The 26,679-nt window shown below is 37.0% G+C and overlaps 2 protein-coding genes and 1 non-coding gene across 4 annotated transcripts; 2 read left to right on the forward strand and 1 right to left on the reverse strand.

The window, feature by feature from the left end:
• Window positions 1–2,868: 2,868 nt before the first annotated feature.
• Window positions 2,869–10,477, reverse strand: slc3a2a (solute carrier family 3 member 2a). Of its 2 annotated transcripts, none has more exons than XM_044097609.1 (11): window positions 10,330–10,477; window positions 9,225–9,429; window positions 8,941–9,125; window positions 6,747–6,920; window positions 6,570–6,661; window positions 6,350–6,483; window positions 4,579–4,688; window positions 4,282–4,481; window positions 4,002–4,037; window positions 3,682–3,892; window positions 2,869–3,434 (listed from the first exon to the last, which is right to left on the reverse strand). In XM_044097609.1, exons 2-11 carry the CDS (start codon window positions 9,419–9,421, stop codon window positions 3,295–3,297), a joined length of 1,479 nt encoding a protein of 492 aa, XP_043953544.1. In that variant the 5' UTR covers window positions 9,422–9,429; window positions 10,330–10,477; the 3' UTR covers window positions 2,869–3,294. The 2 variants fall into 2 exon arrangements, with proteins under 2 accessions (XP_043953544.1, XP_043953545.1); XM_044097610.1 differs by having other exon boundaries at window positions 10,201–10,393.
• Window positions 10,478–18,970: 8,493 nt separating this feature from the next.
• snx15 (sorting nexin 15) lies at window positions 18,971–26,142 on the forward strand. The gene is made up of 7 exons (XM_044097611.1): window positions 18,971–19,210; window positions 19,910–20,066; window positions 20,834–20,949; window positions 21,475–21,754; window positions 21,833–22,006; window positions 22,404–22,601; window positions 24,006–26,142. The coding sequence occupies exons 1-7, from the start codon at window positions 19,112–19,114 to the stop codon at window positions 24,137–24,139; spliced, it is 1,158 nt and encodes a 385-aa protein (XP_043953546.1). The 5' UTR covers window positions 18,971–19,111; the 3' UTR covers window positions 24,140–26,142.
• trnal-aag lies at window positions 23,793–23,874 on the forward strand. The gene has a single exon. It is a non-coding gene; the product is annotated as a tRNA-Leu (tRNA).
• Window positions 26,143–26,679: the final 537 nt, after the last annotated feature.

Here is a 26,679-nt window from a genome sequence, read left to right on the forward strand (position 1 = left end):
AGTCTGAGGCATATTTACAGTTGATATTTACGTACTCTGTGTTAAAGGATGAATAACATTTTCCCTCTCTGAAAAACATTACATTTCCTGTTTTAGGTCAGTAATGATGACCAAATTTATTTCTATTTACTAAATGCTTAAATAATGAAAGAGAGTTCTTTTTTCCATTCTGATCCAGATGTTTACATGCATTTCCTTAGTATTTGGTAAGACAAGCTTTTAAACTATGACATTTTGGGTTTTCTTTATTGGCTTCTTACGGCAGTTTGCTGGAAATTTGGCCCATTCCTCCTGACAGAAGTGCTGTCGTTGAATCAGTGTCGTAAACCCTGCTTGCACACTTTTTCAGCTGTGGCATCATATTTTCTATGTGATTCCAGATTGGGCCTTTGTGATGGTCAATCCAAGACACTGCCTATGTTGTCCTTAAGCTGATTTGAATGTAATTTAGCTGTACACTTACAGTCATTGTCCATTTGGAAAACCAATTTGTCCTCAAGCTTTAACTTTTGGTTTGATGCCTTGATGTATTTCTACATCTGTTATTTGAAAATGCTCCAGTTTTTTCTCCTGTAACTTAATTCTGCCATAAAGTCTTTATTTCCTTAAAAGTCCTTATAGATTATTGTAAATGTTTGAGCCGATGAACATAAACGAACTTCATTGTACCCAATGATGAACCAAACTAGATGAGGTCAACAGTTCTCTTAATATCTTGACATATTTTTCCCTGAATCATCACCTGAATAAGCAATGTTTAAGGTGTTTCCTTCAGAGGTTTACCTGAATTTGAAGAGAAAAATACAAATAAATCTAATCATTCTGGGATTTAGCTTATAGAAATAACGTTGGTCATTCTTACTGACCTAAAATAGGGAAAATTATGTGTGATTTTATATCAGTTAAGAAGAAAAAGCTGAAACGTTTACACAGTGTAGGTTAAAACCTGGTTTCAACTGTTTATATTTGCTTGCAGGTCAATGTAGAGCAAAAACTACAAAGGTGATGTATTAGTGACTATCTACTATTTTTGTTGCACATTATTCCTTTTGTTTATTTTTTTATTTTCGTTTATTTATTTTTTTTTCACCTAAAATGCTCTTAGTTCAACATGGAACAATTTTCACTTGAATAAATATTTTCTAATTCAGACCTAAATTTAATGAGTGACTCAGGATTTTCATTCATTTCATTCCGAGGACCACTGCCATTACTGCAGTCCAATTAGCTGCTAATTAATGATTTTTTATTATTGTTGTTAAAGTTGTTGTTATTGTTGCTCTGACTGTAACGCTATCATTTAGATTGGAGTAACCAAAACAGTTTTATTGTATTCCTTAGAAAAATTAATTAAAAATAAAGTAAAAATAACCATGATGGCAGATGAAAAGGGAAAGCAGCGACGCATTTTGTCAAAATGCTGTACAGTGATGGTATCAGTAGCCGTGAAACTTTTGTTCCCGGTTAATCTGTTAGATAAAAACAGTCGTACAAATAATTTGATAGATCTTTGGGTTGTCTTGTCATTTCTGTTCATAAAGAAATAAACTGGCCTCTATAAATATATAAACAAAGATGGGATTTGTTTATAGTTACATTGATAAAACTAAATGTAAGGCTAATGATATACCAGAATTTTAACATCTAGTTGGACACTGGAATAGTTTCTCTAAAGAATTTTGTCTTTTTCTTCTGTTAATATACACGTCAAATCTAAATATCTAATCAGTGTTTGTTAAAATACTTTTTATAAAAATGCATGTCATGTCATCCTATTTTTATTTAGAGTGCAAAAACTATTAATGTAAATAGAAAACTACAACACCTTCAGTAAAAATAGAACGACATTGGTACTGTAGCCTTTGTTCACAGCAAGTGTATTCGATACATAAATGATAAACACATATAGTAAGACTTGCTAACACAATTTTAATATAATAGATAAGTATTTGTGGTAAAAACTGGAACATTTTCTTTTTAATACCTTTTTGAATTAATATAGTTAAAATATTAATTTAATGCCATTACACAAAGTGACAAGTATATAAATAAAAAAAATATTAAGGGATTATTAAGATGTGTCTCGAAGACACATTAGTCAGATTTCTTTCTGTGTATATATATAGATTTATATATATAAAATCAATGTCTACTGGCTGACATGTGGAAAACCACAAAGGCTTTTTTTCACCAAAGGTGCAGCAACATGACAGCAATGCAGTCCTTATTCATTTTATCGTTCTCAAAAGCTCAATACTTCAAACCAAACATACTAATTGTAGATTTTTACCAAACTAATTGATTTGCTTCAGCTCGTCATGTAAATCAGGATTTATGTCCGAACAGAAGACCCTACATTTCTGAACAAAGATTAAACGTGACTGTAATCATCACAAGCGTTCGCTTACAGATGTAGTTTTGTCTGAGTTCAGTTCCTGTAGTTTCTGAATTTATGTGGTTTGTTCAGAGTTGATGTCAGCCATAACACTTACCGAAACCTCCAGTCGTTTAAAATTTTCATCTCCATTTTATGGTCATAACAAAGCAAAATTAGTCAAACTTACCCAAATTTGAAGTAGTTTTACATAAATCATTGGAGAGCCACTGCCAGGTGCTTCAAACACTTTAACGCCACAGAAAGTGAGCATCAGTGTAGTAAAATACGCATCAAGATAACCTCTAAATCTTAGGTTGGTGAGAATGAAGACACACTACCCCTCAACATCTGTGACACAGTTTCACACACCTGTATAAGCTGAAAAACTTTTTCTGATATTATCTTTGGCTTAGATAAAAAGACAACTTTCATAAGTGGTGTTGCAAAAACACAAAGGAACAAATAAAAGTTTACACGAGAGTAAGCACAGCCCAGTTTACTCATTTCTTTAATTTTGTTTCCACAACCTTCAGTTATTTGTCCGAATCCAAAAATGTTTTCCAGGAGTGGAAATAAAGAGCTGGAACATTCACTAAAACACTGGTTTAGAAAACAAAAACACAATAAAGGAATGTTTAAAATAAAACACAGGTGGAATGTCTTGCACATCTGAACAAAAAGTCAACGTTAAAAAGCATTTTGTTTTTGAACAAAAGACATTTTTAAAAAGCTGAAACTGGCCACTGCTTTCCTCCAAACACATCCTGACCAAACTAATGATTTGTTATGGTAACAAAATACAAATCCTGAATTTTTAAAACGTTTCATCCAACTCCTAAGATTTAGCATTGCTGACTTGAGCTTCTACAAAATAAATCTGATCTGCAGACAACTTTGCTGCAGGTTTGGCGCCATCTTTAGCCAGTAAAGGGGAACTGCAGGATCACGGCCTTTTCAGGTCCTAGAGTGAATTTCTCCAGGCTGACGGACGACTGCGCTGTCAGATTTTCATCTGTCGACATCTTCACTTCGGCTGTGTCTGGCAAAGTTACACCTTCTGCAGGAGCAAAAAAAAAGAAACAAAACCGTTTAATACAACTAGTATTCAACAGTAAGAAAAAAGTAAAAATTTTAAAGTTAAAAAAAAATTTTTATGTTGATGGGGGAACGTCAGAATATTAAGTACAAATTTAATAAACTCGGCATTTTAAGACTAAAATCACAATTTTTTCCCCAGTGGCTTCAATCCTCTTCCCTACAATTTACATGACTGATTTTCTGCATATTATTTGCCACCAGCTCACCTGTAGGAGGAAGTGTAAGTTTTAGTTCTGCTGGTTTCTCTCCCCAGTTAACTGCGGTTATGTATCTTTCGCTCTGGTCCCACACACGAAGGAAGGCGAGGGCTGTGGCAGAGGAGTTGAGCGGATAATAGTCGCCGTGAAGCAGCGAGCGCTCCTTGCCTCGGAGGTCACTGAGGGATTTGAACCACATCCTGCTTTCCGTCTGGTTAGCCTGCATACCAGAGATGTAAGGATGTTTACAACAAGTAGCTACTTGAGGACAGCAAATTAATGTCCCTTAAGAATAATTTTAAAAATGTCATAACTGACTGAACACTTACGTCCATTTCCCAAATCATGTTGGGCCATTTGGAACCCTGAAATGTGGAAGTGAAAGGTTTTGAGTTAAAAATGTATTTAACTTTTATACAGATTTCCTGAACGCCATTTTATAGAAGTTCAGTTTTTTCTTTTAAATTACATGCTGAATCCTAAGATTTGATACATTTCATAAATGGCAAGAAAAGTTTTCAGACATAAAATGTGGATTTTATGTCTGATCAGAGTCAATTAGAGGAAAGTTGTTTGAACAGTTCAACACATTGTCAGGTTGGGGCTTACATTTACTTGAAGGCCAAGTTCATCTCCGTAGGTAAACACTGGTATTCCAGGCAAAGTGAAGAGCAGCAGCTGGTAAAGACGCTGCAGGTCTGAGGATGTTGCTGTTTTAGACAAAGGCTCCAGTTTACTGGCGCCGAGACCCCAGCCCACACTGCTCTGCTGAGAGTAGAGGACGTCCACAGCTTTGATACGCGCCACGCCTGGAAATCCACAGGGAGAGAAGGAGAAAAAACATCAAAACTCCCAACAAAGAAACAAACAGAGAAACAGTTCTTAGCTCAGACAGGCTAAACACACCGTTGTCAATGGAGCTGAGGAGGCTGGGCAGAATAATATCCACCCCAGTGGTGTTGATCAGGTGGGCCACCTCATCTGCTTGAGCCCCTTCTACCGCACCAATCAGCGCCCTGACAGGAAGAATGCCAGGTCAGAAACAACAAGGCAGAACTTTTCACTGTAGCTGCAACAACACAAATAAATTAGGCCTAAGCAATAAATTAATCATTTCCATGAGATCATTTTTAAAGATTTTTTTTTCCCCACCTAAAACTGGAAGACAAGATTGGTTTTTTAGTCTGTCCCCTTTTTTGAAGAACAAATTTAATTACAGAAACTTCATTACTAATTTTATTTCATGTTTCTGTTTTATTTATTTTGGATATTTAAAATGTCTTACAGTTCCAGTGTTAAATGTTCATTACAATTTAAAGTTTATGAATTCTTGAAAATGTGTTCTTGCATTATCTGCCATTACCATCATATTACTTGAAGATGGTCTCAAAACAATATTATTGTTTATCGCAATGACTTCTAGGAAAGTTTATCGTCTAACAAAATTTGTTTTTCTGACAGGTATGGCTGTGAAGATTCAGCTAATGAGTCAAGGACCTCAAGTTTAAAAAATTCTCAAGGCAAAATATCTCCCTTAAAGCGTTGTGAAGTTATGCTTTAGTATTTATAACACTGTTTATTTGTGTTGCACAACGTTGTCACTTCTGCCACGAATGTTTAGGGGGGAGACAGGAAGGCACAGGAAAAAAAAAAAGAAAAAAAAAACTGCAAATAAATAAAAAACAAGTGGCTTCCAAGAAGAAACGTTTTTGTTCCTTTTGCAAAAATATAACTTTTATAGGATCGTCAGTGAAGAATCTGTATGAGGAAATGCGTTTAGGCTAGCATATCCACTTGATTATCAAAGAAATAGTTTAGAAATATCTATTTTATCAACAAAACATGTTTATACTTTAAACTTGACACTGAAAGTTTAATAAAAGGTGGTTTAATTAATGCCTCAAGCTGCATTTATTTTTAAAAGTTAAGTGACATTTTTAATTGTATTTATTTTGCACTTTTTAAAAATGTTTTTTCATCCTTCAAACTTGACCATAAGTGTAATAAAATTATATTACATTTTAAGCAATGCAAAGTTCTATTTAAATAAAAATATAGCATTTTCTCTTCCATCTATTCATTTTACCAGCGTAAGTAGCTGCTACAAAACATTATGTTTTTAATACGAATACCCAATTAATTATCAAAAAAAAATAATTAAATAAATCAAAAGATCACTTGATTACTAGAATAATTAACAGGTTTTGAATCGATGCAGTCAGTGCATTGCTTAACTCAAAACTAAATTAGAAAAAAGTCAAATGAACCAGGCAAATAACTGGAATCAAATTTAAAGATCTACTGAAAATTCAGGATGTATTTCAGGTTGAAAATTAGGTCAAGAGGTCATCTAGTTAACACAAAAACACTTTTTGTGTTTAAAAAAAGAAAAGAAAAGTGTTTTATCATGACCTTTTAAAAGGTCATGATAAAATTTCACCACCAGGGGTCACTCTACGATGACAGAAAAAACAACACTTGTCTACTTGTTTTCCTGCTGATCTTTCTCCACTTATTACCTCACACTGGACTGTCGTTGCAACAAATCAGCTGATATTTGAAAGCTCTGAGATCAAACTCATGGAAAATTAATCAATTAGACTGACGAATTAATCACATTTTCTCCCCTAAATCTATTCCACTAGTTTCTCAGCGGTCAGAAAGCAGATTCAGTCACCTGGTTGTGCCGACCGTGTGGTTGCCCTGGACGACAGTCCTCAGTGTTTGCCACTCGTTGGACCTGGAGGCAATCTTTAGGTCTGACACCTTGATGCCATCAACACCCAGCTTTATCCAGTGCTCTGCTGCGTCCTGGACGAGAGCAGGAACGCGTCAGGTTGGTACAGAGCCACTGAAGAAAGCATGTGAAATTCAGACAAATGTAAACACTGGCTCACCCTGACTTTCTCCACCATCTCATTGTCAGCGGCAGAAAACCATGGTTTAGATCCCTCGTAGTTTGGAGTCAGGTCAAGAACCACAGAAATACCTTAAAGAAACAGAAAAGCACCAAACTAAATAAAAGTCACTGAACGGTTTTAATTTTGAGCTTTTAAATTAATAAAATAAGCTACCTTTCTTTTTAGCCTTCTGTAGCACAGCCTCCAACTCTTCCACCTTTCCATGATCAGCGCGGATCTTTGTAAGATCCAGAGTGTTTGGCTGGTCCTTCTGGACGACGTGAAGTGGACCAAGAACCAGACCTTTGACCTTTAACTGGTTCAGCTGGTCCAACTTCCCCTCAAGACCTGGCAGAGGACAGAATACAGCGTCATAAAATAAATCCTCAGTATGAATTTCACACAGAGTACGGAAAGCCTAGAACAGGTGTGTAAAAAAAAATAGCACACACTTGACAAAGTTTGTACACTTTCCCACAGTAAAATTCAGGCAGTTTGAAGGAAAGTTTTCAAAATCTTACACCACCACAGTTTTGAGGATAAAAAAAAAAAAAAAATTAACTAAAGGCAGCCATTTCATAATATTACTGTAAATTAAATCTGGACAGGATGGCTGAAAAATGGAATCACTTCATATCAGTTGATGGATAAATATTTTTTGTTTTAAATAACTGAAATACTGACAAACTGGTGGTGTGACCTTTGCTGTTTTACCACAGTTTTCACTCCATGTTTTTTATTTTTAAGCAGTGAGGAACAAACTGCTGCATCAGTTACTCAGCAGGTCGTTGCTAGGTAACCACAAGTTACTCAGCTGGTCGTTGCTAGGTAACCAAAGAGTTAGTCAATGCCACCAATCTTGTTTAGCTTGCTGTGAAACAAGCAAGCTAAAGTTTTTCCTCTGCTTATGTCCCAGATAATGCCTTATATTTTCTACCAAGCATTTTATTTATTGACATTTATTACCTCAATAAATCATGTAATGTCTATTGCGATATATATTGTGATTTATTGCTCTCCCTACAATGCCAGCATTCTAGGAGAACATAAAAGAAAATTTTGGAAATGTTTCTTTCACACTCCTGACAACAAAACACCAATTTAATGAAACATCCCCCAATTTCAATAACTTTATCATAATTTCCCTTTGGGATCAATAGAGTATTTTTGAATTTGAAAACAAATAAGACTCTTTATTTCAATTACTGTGAGGTAGAAGCACCTGTACAAACCCTGAATTGTGGATTTCTAGAGGACACACTTCAGGAGGAAAAAAAAAAGAAAGTGTGAAACAACAGACAAGTATTAACCCAAGACAGGAGTGTGTAAAGAACCACATCTACACCCTGTGCCAGCCATGTGAAGTCTGAGCACAAGCAGGGTCTCTATGCGAGAACAATAAAGTCACATGTGGTTCCTGGAATTCCTCCCAAAGCCTGCTGGAAACCAGAGTGTGTCCCCCCACTAATTTGCAGCAAGTGCAGGACATTCTGTCCTTTTGACCCGTCTCCAAAAAAAATTGGAGCGCCTTGAAGCATTTTAATGAATGCATTAAAATAATAGTTCAGTTAGTAGTTAAGGGTAACTCAGTACGAATTTAAATCAGAATGAGACATGACAGAAGTGACTCGGTCGTGTTCTACGTCCCTTTGGCCTTTAGTCTCACAGTCCCAGCCAAGTCAGCAGTTTCTTATCCAACTAAGCAAAACTTCGTCACAAGACTACACTCGTGTGAATCAGCTGGAACATTTAAGACAAGGGAGTTCACAAAAGAAAGAAAAAAAAAAAAAAGAACTAAAAAGCAAATAAAGTAGTCAAATTTTAATTTTTTGTTAAAAAATGTATCTTATTTAGTATAAAGTTAAATTTTAAAAGAGGATTTAAAAAGTGATCTAGTCTTCAAATTCTTTTAAAAAGAACAATTTGTTACAGCTGAAGTAACAAATTGTTCTTTTTGTTCAACAGAACAATCTGTTCTCTTACAACTGAATAATAAATTTGTTCACTTGAGCAGATTATTCAGTTATATTAAGATTTGTGTGACTTTTCAAAATACTTGCTACACTTGGCCAAATAAAATAAATGAAATAAAAGCTGATTTGGGTTCAGAAAAGTGGGCTTTTCAGTAAGATGTCTCTGGATAAACGAGGGGCTTGGGAGTAAAGAAACTTTGAATGTAACATTTTCCATTGTTAGAAAATTATTTGTTAATTACAAATAAAAAGTCTCCATTTGCATGAATCACCTGTGCAGTTGGGGGTCACATAAGGTCAGCACCCCTGATTTAAGGGAAAGTCCTCTTTTTGTGCAGAACGTTAACACAGTAATCAAAGTTAAAGATTTTTTTTTATCACCAAACCCATTCTACCTTTCAGTCCGTCGGAGAAAGCAAGAAGGTTGGGGATCTGGTACAGAGGCCCTTCATTCCACCAGTGCATCTCAGGGATGGGTTTGCAGCGAGGAGCCTGGACGATGATCACTATGGCGCCGGCCAGCATGCCGACCCAGCCCAGCCAGAACAGTACCAGCAGCACCCAGCGGGTTCGCACCCACCTACATGTTACAACATACACGTAAGGTTTGGGAAATGTTTAAATAATAACCTACAGATACAGACAGATAATGACCAAGTTGTATTTTGTCGGCTCTTACCCCGGGGTGCCAGCCACCTTCATCAGCTCCTCCTTGGAGAGGCCGGTGAATGTTACATCCTCATCAGGAATCTTCAGCTTCACGCTGCCGTTCTTCTCTCCAGAAAGAGAGGGACAGTCTCCGGCCATAGGCTGCTTCTCCTGGTCCACCGTGTTCAGCTTCACCTCCTCCAAGTCCATGTCTGTGTCCTTACTCATGGTTGGATCTGATTTATGATCAAAAAATGAGGGAAACGGGCCTGTCAAGTTTTTGCAAATTATACAAAAAGGATATTTTGAAATTCATAAAAAGTTTTAACATTTTAAAATATCACAATAAAGTCAAAAAAGGGTATCACTAAATACATTTAAATAGTTCTACATATATTTAACATAAAATTAAACGAAGGTTTTCATATACAAATCGAAGTTGCAATTATATTAATATGATTTTAAAATTTTGATCTACAACAATTGAGAATTTTTTCAAAATTGTTGTAGTTTTGGACCGCCATTCAGTTGCTAAAGATTTTAATCTTATTTCCGCGTTCAACAGTTGTCTGACGAAACCGACTCTCAGAGTTGCAGTCTAAGCCGAAACGCTGAAATTTCACAATAAAAGAGCGAGATATGCGTTATTCATTTAGAAATATAAATAAAATTCTAAAAGGCGACCATATGATACCTCCTTTATCTAAAGAATGAAAACAATATTAATTCACGCAACTCCTCATGAGCGTTGTAGTCTAAAATAGTCAACCTAAAACCTCTTGTGTCTTAATTTGTTGAGCTGGAAGTGGCTCCAACCGGCATTTAACAGGCTTATTCACTTGAATCGCTTCTGAACTACAAATACAGATTAACAGAAAAGAAGCGAATACCACTTTATGATTTATATTGACAACTCAAAACAGAAATGAGAAATTAGACACACAGAAAAAAATAAAATAATTAAAATATTCCAGCTTTTGTCTTCTTTAAGTGTGAAATCCACCTACGTCAGGCGCAAGTCCACGTGTTAAAACCTTCCATTTCCTCTCGAGACCCGTAATATTATATCTGAAATGTAAGCCAACTACACGGTTCTCAGGGAAGAGAAAAATCCCACTAAATAAATTTAGGAATACCTGTTAAAAGCAGTTAAATGTCCGTCGAGTTCTACTGCCCCAGTTTGAACGATGTCTCCTCTGATCTCCGTTGAAATGCCGGTTGGAATGTATTTGTAACCCAGTTTAAGCCCCGCCCACTGAGAAATCAACCAATCCGCTTGCTTCACTCTCTCTTCGGCCACGAGGACAAATATGGCATATTTTACTAAACTAATTAAATACAAATATAGTTTTTTTGCCTCCACGTCGATACAATCAAATATAATGTGATAGTAGTTAGTTTTAAATCCTCGCTGATGTTTGCACTGTTGAAAAAAAATAAAGAAAAATAAAGAAAGAAAGTACAATATGTACTTTTTGAGGATATGTTTAATCGAAATGTTCCTCAACTCTGAAATAGAGAAATCAGTTAAATTAGGCACCTCATTGATTATATCATTAGAATAATTAGCCATGTTGATTGATTTAGATATCAAACCTTTGACCTTTAAATGATTGACGTGTCTGTTTCTCACAGGTATAATTAAATCATCATCTGTGCTAGCATGCTCCTTTCTTCTGTGAGGCACAGTCGAGGTGAAAAGAATGCTTTCTCTTTGTCTGTTAAAGGGTTTGTTAAGTACAGTCTTACATGGAAATGACAAAAAAGTGTAGATTTGTGAAACAGATTTACCCTTAAAAACTATAAAACTTCAATAATAAACCAACACCAAGTAATATAAGGAGCAGAAAAAGGATATGTGCTTTCCAACTTTTAACCAACTGAACATTTTGCTTTTGTAGTCTGCCTCACCTGGTTTGATACCGCTGAATAAAATCCAAAGCAACAAATCTTCAAAGAAGAATCCAGTTTTGTGTAATTTATTAACCTTCTCTAGAAGATCAGTGAATAAACTAAGGTTCCAACCCCAACTTTAAAGCAGAATTACACATTTAGATGGCCTAGTTAAAGTCTAAACCTGAATATAACCAGGAAAGCTTGACTTATTGAGCTTAAACTCCTTTGCAGAGACAAACAGGTAAAATATAAATGTCTTGATGTGAAAATACTTTCACCTATAAGTCCTGTTAAATATGCTTTAAGAAAGAATAAGGAGTATTCAAGCAAACGCTCTTCAGTTGTCAGGTTGTATTTGTAAAAGATCGAGAAAAATATGTTTAAATTTTCCTATTTCATACAATTACAGTAAAATCAGATGATTTCTTTGGGTACAAATCAAGTTAAATACTTGCAAGGCACTGATTGTATTTGCAAATGAAGACTATGAAATGTAACGGGGGATTCTTTCTTTTTACAGACGCTGTGGGCTTATGTAAACCTGCCATGTTCTCTGTTTTTAGTTTATTTTCCTGCCTCCTAACAATGGACAAGATTTACACAAAGACTTTTCTCGGTAAAGGCATAGAAACAGCTCTTTGATCTCAAAGGTCTGCGTTTCACCTTGCTGTTTTGTTTTCACGTGAACCCTTCTGTTTTAATTTGATCTGATTTTTGCTGATGACTGAAGTTAGAATGTCGCCTGTATTACATTATAGTTAATTTAAATGGCCGGATCTGAAAAACGACATCCTCCTCCTGTGGCTGCTGTTGCTCTGACACATTTCCCAGCTGCTGCTGACCTTCACTGAACAACATAGTTCTCAGAAAAAACCTCCCAACAGTTTCATGCTCACAATCCATTGGGGCCTCCAGTGCTATTTGCTTTCTTTACAGTACAAGGTTGTTGCCTGAGTATTTGGAGAGCTTCATTATCTGCAACAATATTGTTGAGCTACACTTTTAACTCAACAATCATTTAAATTATTACCATCAGGTGTAGGGTTTGTAGATGAGAAACAAACATTCTTTTGGCAGTTTCTTTGTAACACAAGCTCGTTGTTGCTTCACACTATGTATTTGATCTGTACCTAACCACCCAGGCTGTTTCTGAGTCAGTCTCTACAATTTAAAAACAAGTCAACAACTTTGTGAGGCCACAGAAAACGACAGGAACCAGCTTACCTACTCTACTTTCACGTGACCGCACCTCTGCATGTAAGTGCTTGATTTACCCCAGCCTCTCTTCACTCGTTCTCTGTAATATTATAGGTCACATAAATCCGAGCTGATCCATATATTCATGAGGTGTAAAAATCTAAAGTTGTACTCCAGCTTCTCATTCACCACAGTGTCAGTCTGTCTATTTAGGTCTTGGCCTAAAACCTGCACCGATCTATTTTGGACACTGTGACACAGCAACTTTTAACCTAAGTTATTGGGCCAGACCTCACAGAGTGTCTCACGATCCCATTGAGCTGCAGAAATGTATGTCTTGACCCAGAGCAAATGTCACAGCCACCCCATTACCTTCCAAAAGTTTCCACACTCTTCTAATTTGTCCATCTTTGGTTGGTTTATTGGGATGACCTCTAATAGACCATCAGAAAGTAGTAGATTAGAAGAATAGTGGAACAAAGATGATACAGGGTCAGAAATAGGGTTAGGGCAGGGTTAACAGTTTTTAAAAACAAACATTTGAAAAGGGTGAAATGAGTTCAACCATCTTTACCCTGATGCCCTGATATAAAATCTAGTGTAACTTGTGTCTCATTTCTACTGATTGATTTGGTTCTACACAACACTTTGTCCATTTTCAGTGTAAAATCGGCCCATACAACAGACCCAGACCACACCATTCCTGAACTTCCTTTAGTTGTAGGTCAAAGGACAATGACACAATACGGTTAGGGTGGAGCTACTCCCATCTCCCATCTCCATTGATCGGGGAACAGAAAAACGTCACTGCTCGCAACAAGCACGAGACATTGTACTGCGCCACCACCACTATGATTGTCGTCAGACTAGCATGATGCCACATCGCCTGCCCAGTGAGTCCTATTGGCAGAGGAAATGTCCTGAATTTGATAAAAATAAGCCCCTGTCTGCAGGCATTGTTTTTCTCGGTTCTTCCCCAGATTTGTCTGCAGATCCTATTCGGTTCCTTCCCATTGTTTTGTAACCGCCTCAGAGATGGTACAAGCTGAGTATTGCGTACAAGTGATTGGCAGAACACCACATTCATTGGCCGTACAGCGTCAGTCAGACTGGGCAACCCGCATCAAACATACCAAGAGATTTCAGAGAAACTAACCCGCTCACGTCCACATGGTGACGAACACGCTGCCAATGGAGGCACTCCCATCTTGGCTAGAACTGAACCAGACATTATCTGGCTGGAGGGAGACTTGACACTCGAGAAGGGGATATAGTGTCACCAGCGGCGTACCACTCAGTAGAAATGAGAAAGATCTGCCTTCAGACATCAGCAAAATGGTAAAAACCTGACTCATTTGTAAAAGCTTTGGAAGTTTTTAGAGAAAATAAATTAACATAAAGCATCATAAAGACCAAAAAACATCTACCAACCACCTAATCAGAAGCAGACCAGGACAAATATTAGTTGTGTGCTCTACAAATCTGACCTTTATGCAAACAAGGGAAGAAAAAAGCCGCTGTTCACAAAATGCTGGAAGAAGTCCAATTTATATTGAGCAACCAAACCGTTCATGACATGATGATAGCATTACGCTAAGGGATGCCTTTTTTTGGCAGGCCCAGTGAAGCTGGTGAGAGTTAGTGGGAAGAGTGCCTGAACTAAATATAGGAAAATCCTGGAGGAAAACTTGTTGGAGTCTGCAAAAGACTTGAGACTGAGGTGGAGGTTTGCCTTCCAGCAAGACAATGACCCTGAATATTCTTCATTTGTTAGTTTATTTGACAGAGACAATGCACACAAACATAGAACAAAAGAAGTCTGTTACTTATGGGTTGCATACAGACCACAGCTACAGCTAATTTGCAACTCCAGCCCCTGGTTGGGCATTTCTACGCATTAAAGTACATACATTTTATAAATCAAAAAACAGTTAGAACACAGAAGACTGTTTCTGCCTATATATTCGTGTGCAATCTCCAAATCCATATAAAAAAATACCTATATGTTAAAGTATGTACAAATTAATAAACCAAGATACAATAAAAATACATACATTTATATACAACCGTGTAACCTTCTAATTTATATTGGCACATTGTCACACTTTCAGCTAATACACTAAAAATTTTAAATATAATACTAACTCACTAATAGATACAATCCCACATATACAACCAGAACTGCAGTGGAGAAGCTAAAATCAAAGCATATTCATGAGTTAGAATAAATCAGTCAGAGATCACATATAGTACATAGGTACAAGCCACACTTTTCAGATTTAGAAGTATAGAAGAAAAAATATGTTTTTTTTCCTTCCTCTTCACTATTATGCCAATAAAATTCATTGACCAATTGTGGGAGAGTTCAAGGGGTATTTATCTTGATGGGTTAGAAGTTGGACCCAAATGAAGCAGGCAAGAAAATATTGAGTTGAGTAAAAGATTTAATGACAAAAAAATATGAAAAGGTCTCACTAAACTAATAATGAACCACTGAATCCAAAGAACTAAACCCATAAATCCAAGGGAAGGATGGCAGGGAATAGATGAGAGGATCCTGTGAGGAGTGACTGAAAATGAAGTGCTTCAATATGGGGAGGTTGAATGCAGAACAAAAGACCTGGGCTGATGAGCTAACAGGTTCTAGGTGTGAGTGGCGGGGTGGGGAACTGGAAATAAATCTAACACTAAAGAACAACTAAACTAAAGAAGCATAGTAAAACTAGAGTGACAAAGAATTATTAGAAATAAAAAATAAACATAATGAACTGGAATCACTAAGGAAGAACTGAAGTGGAAACAAGGCAGAGCTAATAGAAAAAAACTAAATAACTCACAAAAAAAGACAAAACCCTAAACTCCAGATCCTGACAGTGTTATAGCACTAGATTCTCCAGACAGTCAGACACTCATCGTGAACATGTCTGTGTTCACTCAGCCACTCCATCTGGTTCTCTTTTTATCTCTGTGTGACGCTCACGTGTTTGCAGAGACAGGTTGTAACAGAGCTGCCTGATGTGAACACAGTGTGCTGTTGATCTGCAGCACATGGGACAAGACATAAAGTAGCTAACAGGCTATTCCAACGTTTTCACTCACTTTAGTCCTCTTTCCAGGCAGGGGTATATTGAACAGCTGGAAGCATGGCAGAAAAAATGAGGGGAAGAGAAAATTTGCTGTGTCAGGGGAAGTATAACGGAGGGGAGGAGTCAGAGAAATAAGGGGAAAGGGCATACAGTAAGAGCTGAAGGAAGGAGATGTAAACATGTTTATGAGATAAGGAGGAAGCAAGTATTAAAGTGACATTAACACAATACTGATCTATATATATATGTGTGTGTTTCCACTAATGTTATCTGAGCCCTGATCCCAAGAAACGGAGTAAGGTTTATGCATTTAGAGTTTTTCTCTGCTAGATGGTGCAGTTCTTTCTGTTTGTGGCTAGACAGGAATTAAAGGTTGTTAGCTTTGAGCTCAAAAATGCATGTAGGCTAGTAATTCATGTTCTCTCCAGTTCAGCTGTCTGTACGCTGAACAACACGTCTGGTTCAGGGTCAGACCTTCAACAAAGACAAAATATCCCACTGCTAAAAGAAATGAAAATGTCCAATCCTAATGTTAAAAGATAACAAATAAAAATGAGAGAGTAAGTAGTGGTTCGTTCCAGCTTTCGATGAAAGTGTTTAAGTTGATTAAAAACCACAAACAGGATTCAGCCTCACAATAAATCCAGGTCTGATCCCCTGTGGGAGAGTTTATTTTGCGAGACGGCATGAGCTCGATGGAAAAAAAGAAAAAGCAGAGCGCAGCAAAACAAACCCAGACCAGTTCAGACCAGTCTGTCTGAGGATGCATGTTTTTCATCTCATTGTTTCAGGGTCCCAACATGTTCCCTCAGACACCCAACATGCAGATTTCAGGCTCTGAAACAATGAAGGACTTTAGTCTCAGCACAGAACAAAGGCTCAGGTGTTTATTTTCTAAACTTGCTTCGCTGTTCCAGGAGTTTTGACCCACTTAAGATCTAATTAATCCATATTACTGTATATCTCTGATTCAAAATAAGAACAGGGTGTGAAATACTCAATAATTTAGTCCTGGACTTTGATTTGTATTGTGCAATTCTTGATGTATCACTGATATGATCTCCATCTTGTAGGTGTTTATTAACCCATATAGTTGTGTAATCATGGTCTTCCTTACTTGAAACATACATGTTGGTTTGTTTGAATTAAATACACCAATAATCAGAGGTTGAAGCATTTTATTGTCACTGTTTGTTTGTACTTGAGCTGTATTAAGAGCCCTAGTAACACAACCGTTTAAAGAGCAACTAAACCCCAAATAAACTGGGGTTTTTTAAGATAAACTTTCTAAATTGGTTCTTAATGTTTCTGTGTAAATTCAGACATTTTCATGTAGATATATTTAATTCCACAATATTTAGCCTAAGGCTGACTCGGTGCTGCCCTCTTTGGTTTGAACAGTGGCTACTGCAGCTGAATTTTCTTATTGGTTACATCACAGCTGATATATCTGTTTTTGTTTGTTTTTTTTCTTCTAGCAATCTTGTACATATGCATTTGTTTTTAAAATAAAACATTAGGTCACCACATCTGTAGATTCCCTTTAAAAATCTGAACATTTAAGAGGTAAATATTTATACCTCTTAAACTTTTTCACATTTTATCACGCTACAACCACAAACATTAATGTATTTTATTGGGATTTTATCTCATTGTCCAACTCAAAGCAGATAATAACTGTGAAATGCGAGGACAAGAATATGTATCCTAAAAAGAGTGTTATGTATTTGTCTTCCATCCTTTAAAAAGTCCAGACCAAAAGTCAAAGTAGAATTAAAAATTTAATATAACTGACCTTAAGCTATTTTACAAAGATCGATGAGCAGAACATGCTATATATTACTGCAGGCTACAAGGATGAACTATGTTTTGTTGATAAAATCCCATTAAACTACTTTCAAGTTTGTTGTTGTAATGCCACAAAGTGTAAAAAACATTCAAGGGGCATGAATCCTTTTGTAAGACACAGTGTAAGACTGCTAACTGTAAATGGTTTACTCGGTATTCATGTGTTGAGCCTCCTTAAATCCTCCTAACTCCTTTGAGCTCCTCTTTGTGAAACTGTCCCGCAGACAATGGCTCCATGTTACGTAAGAAGCCCTCACTGTGAACTGAATGTGAAGCAGCACACAATGGTGATGAAGCACTTTTCCCTCCCCCATCAACCCAATGTGCAGCAGAGTGGCGCAGCGGAAGCGTGCTGGGCCCATAACCCAGAGGTCGATGGATCGAAACCATCCTCTGCTATTTTCTGAAAACTTGTGACGTTGGATCTGGAAGAATCGGTTCCCTCTCTTTTCACTTCTGTCCCTGGAGATTTAATGATGCTAAGCTAAACCAGGCAGAACACTGGACAACTTTAGATTAAACATTTACCTCATTTGCATCTGTTACACATTTTACCTTCAATTTAACAGGCAATGAGAGCAGCAGGAACAATGATAAACACTGACCTTTGACTTGCAGTCTGCTGCAAATAAACACTCATAAAAAAGCTTTAATAATGATGATATTTTACATATTTTACAGGTTTAAATTTACTTATGAGCCTCCAATTTTAGGGAAAATACTGGAAATGCTGGTAATAGTTGTTACAAGACTGTGTTGAAGTAATCTGTTGTTGATCTCGTGAAGTATCATCAAGAGGTCTGTCTGGTTTTATAGTTTCAGGTTAGTCCTCAATATTTCATCTTTATATATGCTATATATGTTTGATATGTAGCAAGACTTATTGAAGTCAACTGAGGAAAATGTAAAAACAAAAGAAAGAGGTTTATTTCCAACCCCTATTTTCTTTCCACGTTCACAATCGCTTTTTGTATAGCACCCCCTAGAGGATTTTAGCTCTCATTACTATCTGAAGAGGTTTGAGGTGGAGCCATATGAAGGATTACAGTTTTGTTTGTTTTAAATATCCATAAGCACATATACTCAAATACTTTATTGAATTTTAATTTGGATTTATTTTATCAAAATTTCTATGTATAGTCACAAACTTGATAATTACTGCAGATCTTATTTCTTTTTCTTTTTTATGAAAGCTGCTTCTGGTTAACTCTGAAATAATTAATTAATTAATTTTTGCCTCCTTTATCACCTTTTTTGGCATTTTTTTCTGTTGTAGCACTATCTGCAACAACATACCCAATAGAAAGGCCTCAAAACCCTTTTCTAAAACTTGATTTTTGCCACAAATAACCTCATAAAATAAACCAAATAAAAAGGACAACAATTTTTACGTCCACATCCTTTTTGCATTTTTAGACAAAACCAAACAGCTGACCCAACGTATTTTACTAGTTCAATTAAACAAAGTGGGTTTGTATATTCTCTGTAAATTATTTAATTTCAAGCACATCGTGTTTTAAAGCTAGTCAAACTAAAAGGTCACCATTATTTATAACACAATCTTAAGTGCGCTATATGAAGCACTTAATGAACAAATATAAAGCATTTAATGAAAAAAATTAGCTGTACTTAAAATTTAACGACTTGTTTTCTTACGCATCCGTCGGTAAACTTGCCAGTCACAATATGGCCGACTCGCTGACAAATCGTTGCTACGGCAACAAAAGCGAAGCGGCGTCCACTGTTCTATACGCAAGCACGCACTGAAGTACGTCACAAACCAGGAAATGTCCATAGAAATAAGTGACCGAAGAATCACAACACAGCAACTCGCCGCGGCTGTTTCCCGACGGTTCTATTTCGTGTTTCTGGGTTTAATTTGTCTCTGGAAATGTCACGGAAACCCAAAGACGAATACTACCGGTTCTTCTCTGTTACCGACCCACGGAACCACGAGAAGGGGTACACGGAGTACAAAGTGACAGCCAGGGTAAGTTACAACTCTTATTACCGTACTGTTTCATTTATACAAAAAATACTTATGTTACTGAACAGATGTTCATGTTCCGAAAATATTTCAGGTGCATTTCAATAAATTGATATATTATTGAAAAGTTTAGGAATTCCACTCTCTCCATTCACTAAGAGAAACAAATTCAATCCGGCTTTATTTTTTGCTAATTACGATGATTTTCCACTTACAATTACATTTATGATTAGTACAATAAATCTATCAATAATTATTTAAAAAATTAATACTGGAATGTCAGCTTAATGGAAAGGATGTTCAATTTCCGCCTAAGGGTTGTTATTTTCAAAGGGTTATTTTAGGAGCAAATAGGCTATTAAAATTTAGTGAGCTGAACCTGTACTTCTGCGTACAGATAAAATATTTTTGTTTTTCCTACACAAAACAAAAACAAGCATGCAAATGTTGTAAAGTCAGAGAGCATGTCTAGATATAAACACAAATACGCCCCGGGGGATTTTATCTGAGGTTGAGATGCTTTGCGTGTGCAGGAGTGAAACGGGACATGTGATTCTGTTCATGTGCTCCAGCAGCCTTATGACCACTTTAATGCCCGTTCAAAAAGGATTTATTAAGCTCAGATGATCTCTGCAGACACAATAACATGCTCAAAACTCGGATTAGGTGGAACCAATCTATTTTAACTTCTCACCCTTGCAGTTTGTGTCCAAGCGTCACCCGGATGATGTGAAGGAGGTGGTGGTGTGGAAGAGGTTCTCCGAGCTGAAGAAGCTCCACGGAGAGCTGTCCTACACTCACAAGAACCTGTTCAGGAGGCAGGAGGAATTTCCGGTGTTTCCACGTGCACAAGTTTTTGGTATGATGTGTAAAAGTTTCCTTCAGATGTAGTTTACTCATCTGGGTCTGAATGATGCTACACCATATAGGTTAGAGTTAATGTTGGAGCTGCTGCTTCACATGGTTGAACGTTGGAGTGTTTTTTTTAGTAAATACTTCATTACTTGCACCTCTCTCTTATCTCTGGGTTTATAATATTTTATTTAATAGCTCATTTTCGAGGGTTGGATGCTCATACAACAGACAACTAAAACAATGTTTTGACACAAGAATTAACTGCACAAGATTTTTTTTTCTGCAACACAGGTTCTCCTTTTTCCATAAAAGTTCAGTTATTTAAATACTTTCCTCAGTCATGTTTGCTTCAATGATCCTTAGCAAGTTGCACCTTATCTAATTTGAAGCTTTTGGTGTAATTCTGGCAGAATTTTTGGAGTCAGTATAGTTCATTTTACCTGGTGGTTCCTGGTAAAAACATGACTTTTAATCATAGTGCAGAAATTTTGATCAGAGGTTGAGGTTGGAGTTCTTGCAGAAATGTAATGTAAAACGGATTTATGTAATCCATCATGCATTTTGAAGTGTGTTTAAGATTATCGTTCTGTTAGAAAACCAGTTTGTGTCCAACTTATTTATTTGAAGTGAAACTGAGGAATTTGCCAGCAGTCTTTCTAGTTTATTGTTCCCGTTTAACCAGAGCACCAGTAAAACCAGTAACAAACAGAGCAATTTTATTAAACTTTCAGCATCATAATCAGTTTTATCATCTTGTTGTGTTCATCTTAGGAAGGTTTGATGAAGCTGTGATTGAGGAGAGGAGGAAGGCAGCAGAGAGCATGCTTCTGTTCACTACCAGTATACCTGCACTATACAACAGCCCACAACTAAAGGACTTCTTCAGGGTGAGGACAAACTGCCATAGTTTTTGTTTCATCTCTGTCCTTTTTGATTTGTATACTTTGTTCTGTTTATTTTGCAAATTGGAGCTGTTAGAATTATAATCTTCAAATGCAACAAATTCATTGTTTTTCAAGTTAAAATTAATAACATTTCACAACGTGGTGGATTATTATATTCTGCAAATAATATACATAACAGTATATTTCCAGCATGTTTTCAAAAAAGATTCATTGAAAGAGGTAGCATGTATAGTTTGAGAGGATTAGAGATATTTAAAAACAAACAAAGTCTGAACTAAAAAAGTTTAACATTATTTCTATTTCTGGAGCAGTCTGTCTAAAGAAAACAAAGAGAGTAGATAAATTTTGATTGATGTTTAGTTACTTATCGTAAAACAAATTCACTTTTAAGAGAAAGGGTAGACTAAATAAGGTTTTTTTTCATTCAAAACGTTGTTCATGTCAATATGTGACATGTTAATTTGAACTGCAGAAAAGTAAAATAAAACATAAATTAATTAATGTTAGGGCGGTGAAGTCAGCAGACCTCTGGATCCGTCCCCGGCGTCCTCGGCGGGGCCTCTGCCTCCTCCTCTCATCCCCCTGCCGAAGAGGAGGGCCTCAGACTGTGAACCTGCCGAAGAGGAGGAGGGCAGGGAGGCGCCCACCTTACCTCAAGACCTGGGCACCAACATCAGCTTGGAGGTCGGGGAGCCGGAGGTGGCGGCTGAGGCCTACAACGAGGTCGGAGGAACTCCAACAGAAGAAGAACAGGAGGATCTTGACGACGCAGAACTGGAAGACCGAGGTTTAAATCTAACGATCTGCACGCTGTTTCTGGTTTATTTATGTCTGTCATCATTTCGGTTCATGTTTCCATCTGCAGTGTCATCTCCTGAGCTGTCTCTAACGAGACTCCAGCAGTCGGAGGAGACGCAGGAGGAATTCGATTCATTGTTTGACTCGGTGGTCGAAGAGCAAGTCCCGTCTCCCAAGGAGGAAGTTCCTCCTCCTCTGTCTGAAAATGACCTGGCTGTCTTCGATCCCTGCTATAAACAAGGTGGCTTCAACCACAGAATATAAACTGTTGCTGCTGTCAGCCTTTACTTATCCTGGACATTGTCTTCCTTTGCAATTCTGCTTGATTCTCATCGCCCTTCCCTGCTCTGTCTGAGATTTCTCCCATTAACTTGGATTTCTCTCGTAGAATATTCTGATTGATTCTCATCGCCCTTCACTGCTCTGCCTGAGATTTCTCCTATTAACCTGGATTTAGATTGTTTCTAAAAAAAACCCTGTAGAACCTTTCATCAAGACCTACTAAAATCTACCTACTTGAACACAAACTCTAAAAATAAATTAGACATAACTCAAAACTTTGACAGGACTGTTTATGAAACTATTTTCTTTTAAACCTTAACTTAAAAATCTATTGTTTTTTTCTCGTTCTATTTCAGAAAGATCAGATTCCTCGAGTGATCACTCTGAACTGTTCTCTCTGCCGCCGGCCAGTCTGATTGGAGGAGACGCCGGTTACTTGAACCAGGCGGCCAATGAGCTGACGGCCGCCATGGAGCGGGAGAAGGAGGGAGAGTTCGGTTCTGCCATTCGTGGCTACAGGACAGCCGTGGACATACTGATCACTGGAGTGCAGGGTAACATGAGAGACCAGTCAAACCAGTTAATTTTCATCATGATTAGTTTCATCAAATCTGTAAAATATGCAGATTATCATGCAAATTTTACACAAACTGTGCCAAAGAAACAGAGTTTTCAGCTTTTTAAAGGGGTTGTAATATGCAAAATTTACTTTTTACACATTTTTGTTCTTTTGTTTGAGTTTCTACTGCTTCTAAAAACACCCCAATTGCCTAGAAAAACCACTCCGCCATTTCTCCGGAATGTAACATTACAAATCACCAGGCACTACTGTTACCTAGCAACCCCAGGGTGGCCCAGCCTTGTTACTCAGCAACCCTAGCAGAGCTCCGGCAAGTTTGGTCAGCAGGTTTTGCTGCTGTATTCGCTGTACAAAGGCAACTGGAAAAGACAAATGCTTTGCTGTTGACTTACCATCCAGAAATCAGTTTCTGCATTCTGGTTGGTTGTGCAGGAAGCTCCACTCCTGCTTTTCAAAGTGCATAATTGTGCATCTGTTTGTAGCCAATTTCTCATGCTAGTGTAAACGGTGAGTTGGCATCTGTGGCTTATTTGAATAAATTGGCAAAACGCCTTCAGGCAGAGCTGACCTTATTATTTGAATTAGTTAAATAAATCAGCTTGTTTATGGTATTCCAGTTTATTGAGACAAATATATATTTTTGGTTTAATTCACAATAAACCGCATGTTGCATGGGGAGAACATGCAAACGCCATTTAAGATTGAGGCTCTAACTCAGGATTTTCTTGCTGCAAAGAATTGTGTAACCTATGAGGGAATATATTAAGTGAAATGCTTACCTTGTATCTGTACAGTAAGTGCTTAATCAGCCTTTGTAGTGAATATTGTATTGATCCATGCCTGGGCTGCTGGACCTTGTCCTTTCCCTTAAAGCGTAGCTGAGTTGTCTGTGGCTCTAAATTTATAACAGCTTCTCTGCAGGTGTTGGTTTACATCAAGCTGGAGGTAGAAATGCTTCTTACTTAAAATAAAATATGTTTTGTTGATCCTCTTGCTTATATAAATAAGTGTGCTGTGTCTTTTTGGCTTATAGTGAGATACAAATCAAACTGAATAAACAAAAAAGTCGTCGGCTGCAGCGTCACAACATGCCGCAAATCAACAGTGACTCATCATCTCCTCCCCCCGTCAGCATAGTTTCTGACACTGAGCTGCTAGCTCACATGGTAGCGTGGCCGAGCGGTCTAAGGCGCTGGATTAAGGCTCCAGTCTCTTCGGGGGCGTGGGTTCGAATCCCACCGCTGCCAGAAGCATTTTACTTTTCTCTTTTCATTTTTCTTTTCAGCTGAAATGTGACCTAAAAATAAATTTAAAAAGCTGCGGTCAGAGCACAGGAAGTGAAGTTTGAGGAGATTTTTAATGTTTCCATGTTCTGCAGGAGACCCAGATCCGGTCCGCAGGGAGTCTGTGATGAGGAGGACGGCCCAGTACCTGAAGCACGCCGAGATGCTGGTGGATCAGCACGCTTCACCGAGTCACACAGCTGTTCACACACACACACAGGACCCGTAGACACACACTTCACACACACAGAGACGGCCTAAAGGCAAAGTAAGCTCAGATTCAAGGCGCTCATGAAGTGTTAACAGGTTTGACAGCTAAAATAAGAATCCTAAACCAGTTTCCATTCCCAGTAACAAACCGTTTCTGGTAGCTAATGCTCCAGTAATGACACTCTGGGACCTAACAGACATCTAATCTACAAAACAAAGTTTATGGATGGATATTTCCTATGTTTGTTCTTTTTATATTGTTGATGTTTGTAATGTTAACATCTCTGTACATCAGTGACTTTGCATTTTGCACAATGTTTTGTTAATAAATCTGATTTTAATTTAATTCAGAAAAACATTTCAATTTGATTCAAAAATATTTTACTCTATTTATCCCAAAAGGAAATTCAAATGTTGTCGTAACTCATTTTATCCTCACGGAGGATCCGCCTCATTTGCTTTTGCTGCTCGTCGTATGTTTAGAAAGCCGGGCAGAAGGATGTTGGAGTAGGGGATATGAGAAGACGCTTTGGTTTTCTCCTGCTCTGCATCCATGACGCCTCCTTTTCAACTCCTCCGGGATTTTGACGTCAAAGTTCAGGTGTTATTTGAGCTTTGGAGATGGTGATCAGCTGCTCCACATATTACAAAAAAAACAACAGCTGGTTGTCATGGTGACGCACCTTAATGGCAGTGGTGTTGCGACAAAAGAAAGTAAAAAAAAAAGGAAGAGTTAAAATCATTCCAACTTCACAGCATCCAAAACAAACAAACCAAAAAAATACTTGAGGGAATATTTAAGCAAACATTCAGTGACTCAATCAAAAATCTGAACAAATCAGAATGAAGGCAACAAAACTTCAAGGATCTGTCGTCGTTCAGCTGTTATCTGAGCTTTGAGACGTTAATCTGCGGCTCCAAGCTGTAAAAAAAAAAAGATACCTTGTTGTCATGGTTACGCGTCATAGCTGTCTGAAAGTAAAGAAATGTGATCAAAAATCCTTTCGTTTCCGTTTTGTGTTCTGGAAAAACAAGTTTCCCGAACACAGGTTTTGATAAAACGTTGACAGCTTATGAAAAACTTCAAATGTTCCACAACAAAAATATGAAAACAGCACGATTTTGTGAATTATAAATATTAAACATAAAATTTTGTGCTTTCCATGATTTAAGCCAGGAGTGCCCACACATTTTTGGGCCAAAATCATTGAGTCAAGACTAAAGAAAATGAAAAGAAACTGAAATCAAGAAAATAAAGTGGTTTGATTTTTTTTTTCTTAGTAGATATAAAACTTAAAAATTATTTTTCACATTTGCCAAATTATTTAAGAAAAACACCTGGTTTTTAAATTATTTTGGGCTCGACTGAACAAATTTATTTTCTGCTCTAGTAACAGGATTTGAGTCAAAAAGGTTTCAATATTTAGCCAAATTGAATACATTAAACAGAAGCTGATTTGAAAAGGGAATCCCACTGATAAAATCTGTTGTTGTTTTTTTTACAAATATTCTTATTTAAATTTTTACTGAAACATTTTGCTTTTAATCATGGGATTACATTTTACATCTAAGGCGTTTAATCCTTACAGTGTTCAGTGAAACGTGGCGTAGATTTGTTGTAGTACCTGTTAAATTCCTGTGAGAGTCGCTGCTGCTCATTTTAAGGTTAAAACGCGCTCTGGACTGGAGAGAGAAACAGATTAGAGAAGAAAACAGCTGCTGGTTTTAATAATAAACATGCAGCTTGCTGCAGAGTTAATCTACTTCACATAATCATGATTGTTTGAACTTTCTATGTTTGTTTAAAGACTTTAAAATGTCTTAAATTTGTTTTAAAAAGTCAGTCAGCCTAATATCGTCACCTTACTAGAATAGTGACCTAAGTAATTTTCTTCTAAAAGAAGTTTGGAGCTATTTATTCTTTATTTTTTATCAATTTGAATTTTGTTAGTTTATTCTTAGTTTATATTTTTTGTATTACTTGCAGTTTATTTGTAGGTTAATAAAGGTTGATTTTATTCATTTCTTGTTTTGTTATTTGTTTTTCTAAGTAAGACAGAAAGAACTATGGGTCCATTTTCAATCAGTGTAGGGACTGGTATTGGACCAGCATGCACTGGGTTTGGAAGGCAGCAGGAAACAAAGAAAAGTTTTAATTTGTTATTTGCTCACCAACTGGAGAAACATTTAAGTTTTGGACACTGGACTTCTTTTGGCTGCATACAAAACTTCCCCCAGTGCAGGAGAGACTTGTTGATTGAACTTTTATAGGATGTTTAGTTTGACAAACATTCACCACTACAACATGATTTAGGGAAAAAAAAAATAAATCACTCTTGGCAAATTATTGATAAACAGTTATCTTAGTAAGGTGACGATATGCTAATCACAGGTCTTACATTTTGCTTTGACAGGGCAATTTAATCTCATATATTATGTTTTGTTTATTTTTTTCTATCGAGGGACTTTTCTGTCAGGCAAAAGTTTGAGTTGCACTCAGAAATCTTTGTTACATTCTCTGACTCGCTACCGCTAGCTAGCTGCTAACATTACCTTGTT

This window comes from Gambusia affinis, linkage group LG18, assembly GCF_019740435.1.
Source record: "Gambusia affinis linkage group LG18, SWU_Gaff_1.0, whole genome shotgun sequence".
Taxonomy (NCBI): Eukaryota; Metazoa; Chordata; class Actinopteri; order Cyprinodontiformes; family Poeciliidae; genus Gambusia; species Gambusia affinis.